This window comes from Aegilops tauschii, chromosome 7 (assembly GCF_002575655.3).
Source record: "Aegilops tauschii subsp. strangulata cultivar AL8/78 chromosome 7, Aet v6.0, whole genome shotgun sequence".
In the NCBI taxonomy this organism is placed as follows: Eukaryota; Viridiplantae; Streptophyta; class Magnoliopsida; order Poales; family Poaceae; genus Aegilops; species Aegilops tauschii.
In genome coordinates, this window is record NC_053041.3 from 24,105,680 (window position 1) to 24,109,384 (window position 3,705).

The 3,705-nt window shown below is 40.9% G+C and overlaps 1 protein-coding gene across 1 annotated transcript; it reads right to left on the minus strand.

Moving 5' to 3' along the window:
* Window positions 1-298: 298 nt before the first annotated feature.
* LOC109773118 (probable calcium-binding protein CML28) lies at window positions 299-930 on the minus strand. Its single transcript, XM_020331814.2, has one exon. The coding sequence runs from the start codon at window positions 928-930 to the stop codon at window positions 409-411; it is 522 nt and encodes a 173-aa protein (XP_020187403.1). The 3' UTR covers window positions 299-408.
* Between the last annotated feature and the right edge of the window lie 2,775 nt (window positions 931-3,705).

A 3,705-nucleotide genomic window follows, 5' to 3' on the forward strand; every position in this document is an offset into this window, starting at 1 on the left:
CCTAGCGCCGCGCCCCGAGCAGGTCAAATCGACCCGCGAGGGGGAGAAGGCTGCCTGCTGCCGAGAGGAGGAAGGAGGGGGTCCGGGCCCGGTGGCGGCGCGTTGCCTCCCCTGCTGCCTACAGGATCGCCAAATGAGTGGATAGGAGTAATACTTGCTTCTTCACCCTACCGTTTTCCATGATAAATACCATTTACAACATATAATGAATCCAATCCAGCCAAAAAATGAAAACATGGACGAAGGCAGCCTCACGGTCTTTTTAAAAGAGAAGAGTTGGTCGTTTCATACTCATGTATTTGTATTTATATATGTATACAATCCACATTGAATCGTTGGCATGTTAAAGTGAATTAATTATCTACAACTACTAATAGTACCACAATGAACCATTCCCATTCAATAAAGTCAATCCTCATGATTGGCCGCGCCACCGCGCATCATCTGGCTGAACTCCTTGAAGTCGACGCGGCCGTCGCCATTGGCGTCGACCTTGTTGATCATCTGGCGGCATTCCTCAACGGTGCGACCCTGCTTGAGGCCGAGGCTTGCCAGCACGGACCGCAGCTCTTCAATGGTGATATAGCCGTCACCGTTCTGGTCGAAGACACTGAACGCCTCCCTCATCTCCTCCTCCTCGTCGCCCATGTTGCCACCGTTAGGCCCATCGCCTTCATCGAGGATGGAGCGATATAGTACGCCGAACTCCTCGACATCGATGCAGCCATCACCGTTGGTATCAATCTTGGCCATGGTCGCGTCCATCTCGTCGTCCGCGATGTAGATCCCTAGGTTCTTGAGCAACTCACCTAGCTCCTTCTTGGTGATCTGGCCGTCACCATTCTTGTCGAACATCTGGAAGACCTTCCTTAGCTCCGACTCATCCACCCTGCTGCTCATGATTTTAGCTCTTGGCCGTTCTATTTGCATTATATGTCGTGCAATCGAATGCTCATGGGGTTAATGCTGGAAACGACGTTGGCGAAGTAGTCAGTGATTGGTTTTGTTTTCGAGGAGAATAGGCTGTGTGGTGTGGAGGGAATAGCGGTGCCTCTTTGCTAAGAGAAGAGAGATGGAATTAAGGTGTGGCTTAGTTCTTTTTTTGGCCATACTAGCTATTCTGGACATTCAATGCACACCTTTTTGTCTATTTCTTATCTGTTTTGTCTAAAAAAGGCAAGGTTTGGTCTCTTACCTCAAAACTAGATGAATGCCCGTGCCTTGCCACAAAACAATAAATATAAAAATAGAGATATTAATCAAAACATAGTTAAAAAACTCAAAGTATCATTATAATTTAAAATGTGTATGATGATTGTGTTGCGACAAATATTGCCTTAAACTTACCAAATATGCAAAACCCAAGTGACTTGTACTATTGTACTTAAATTTCAAGTGCACATATATACATATATCATACTCAATATATAAAGTGTTTATCTTGGTGGAGAGAAGGTGCCCACGTTTGCACTTTGTATCAACCCACACGCAAGGACAAATCCACATGGTGTCGTACTACACCGTGGAACCTCCCTCCCTACCCCCCCCCCCCCCCCCCCTCCCCTCCCTCACAATGAATATTGCATCATCTATACGTAGCTTGGCTCTATGGGCGTAAAGGATGGGCAACCCAGCAGAGATGCTCTTAGAGCATCTAGAGTCGGGCACTTCAAACCGGCCTCAAAAGCCCGGGCGGACGGACCGGTCGCCGACTGGTAAAAAAAAACAGACAGGCTCCTCTTACCGTTCCTAAATGCCCGGGCTGACCCGCACCTCACACATCGAACAAAAATCTAAGGCGGGCATGAGGAGGCCCGGGCGCGTCGGACCAGACAGCCTGACCCCATCACAAATTGCATCAAATCTTCGAATTCCACCAAACATACCGCTGATGACTCACAAGTATAGTGAATCAATCGTAGTTCTTTCGATAAGTAAGAATGTCGAACCCAACGAGGAGCAGAAGGAATTGATAAGTAGTTTTCAGCAAGGTATTCTCTGCAAGTGCTGTGAGTAGTAGTAACAGATAGTTTGGTAGCAAGATAATTCGTAACAAGTAGCAAGTAACAAGAGTAACAAAGGTGTAGCAAGTTGGCTCAATCCTTTTTATAGAAAGGGACAAGTCAAAAATACTTCTTATAATAAACGAATGTTCTCGAGGGGCCTTCCCATTTGGAGAGAAGTTTACCTGTAAAAAAATCTAAGATGAGAATTGTACAAAATAACTTGGTCATGGATATTCAATTCTCATTTGTGAATTCTTTTATATGACATCTTTTAACTTTTTTAAATAACTTGACATTTTCATATGCTTGCATTCTCTACTCATCCAGAGAACTAATATCTAATAATCTCTTTTCACCGGCAATATCCAAATCATAATTATGCTCTTTAATTGCCTAATAAATTTTGTGTTCTAAGTCAAGAGGTAAGTCACGTGCTTTTCCATAAACCATCTTATATGGGGACATACTCATAGGATTCATATAGGCAGTCATGTATGCCCAAAGTGCATCATCAAGTTTTTTAGACCAATTTTTCCTGGATCTATTAACAGTCTTTTGCAAGATTAATTTCATTTATCTATTACTCAATTATTGCCCCTAGACTGAGGATGATAAGGTGATGCAATTTTATGGTTTACATCAGACTTGGCTAAGCTTTTATGGAATGCACCATGAATAAAATGTGAACCACCGCCTGTCATTCAATATCTTGGGACTCCGAACCTTGGAAAGATAACTTCTTTAAGCATTTTAATACATGTGTTGTGACTAACATTACTAGCTAGTTGGAATAGTTTCTACCCACTTAGTAACATAATCAACAACAACTAAAATATGAGTATATCCATTAGAGGAAGGAAATGTCTCATATAACCAAAGCCCCCGACATTAAATGGTTCAATAAAAAGTGAATAATTTATAGGCATTTCTTGACGTCTACCAATATTACCATTTTTTATATTCATCACAAGAGAGGACAAACTTACGTGCATCCTTTAAGAGATTAGCCCAGTAAAAATTAAATTGCAATACCTTATGTGCACTTCTGTCTCCCGCATGGTGTCTGCCCTATACCTCAGAGTGACATTCCTTAGGATCTGTGCTCATGTACACAACGTCTAATAACACAATCTACTCCTTTATAGAAATGTGGGTCATCCCAAAAGTAATGTCTTAAATCAAAGAAGTTCTTCTTTTGTTGATATGTGTAATTATGGGGTATATATTAATCTGCATACCAAGAATTTTCTTGAGAAATAGAAGTATTAATAAAAGCTAATTGCTCATCGGGAAAACTATCAGTGAAAGGTATTGGGTCGTCAAGAATATTTTTCATCCTAGAAAAATTATCTACGACAAGATTTCCAGCCCCCTTTCTATCAACAATATAGAAATCAAACTCTTGCAATAAAAGAACTCATCTAATCTATATCTATATCTATACCTATACTATACGAGTGCGAAGTTATAATGCACGGACACCATGGTGTCCATTTTAGGAATTAAAAATAAAAAACCATATTTAGAAGTTTCAAAAAAAATGTTGACAAAAATCTGTGAAAACTTGTATGTGTTCACTACAGACCCATAAAATTTTCTTTTGGAAAAAATGTAACTTATAAGCCGTACAAAAAAAAATTCCCGGCACAAAAAAAATGGCCCATTTGAAAATACATAATTGTTTTTTTTGTACGCCACA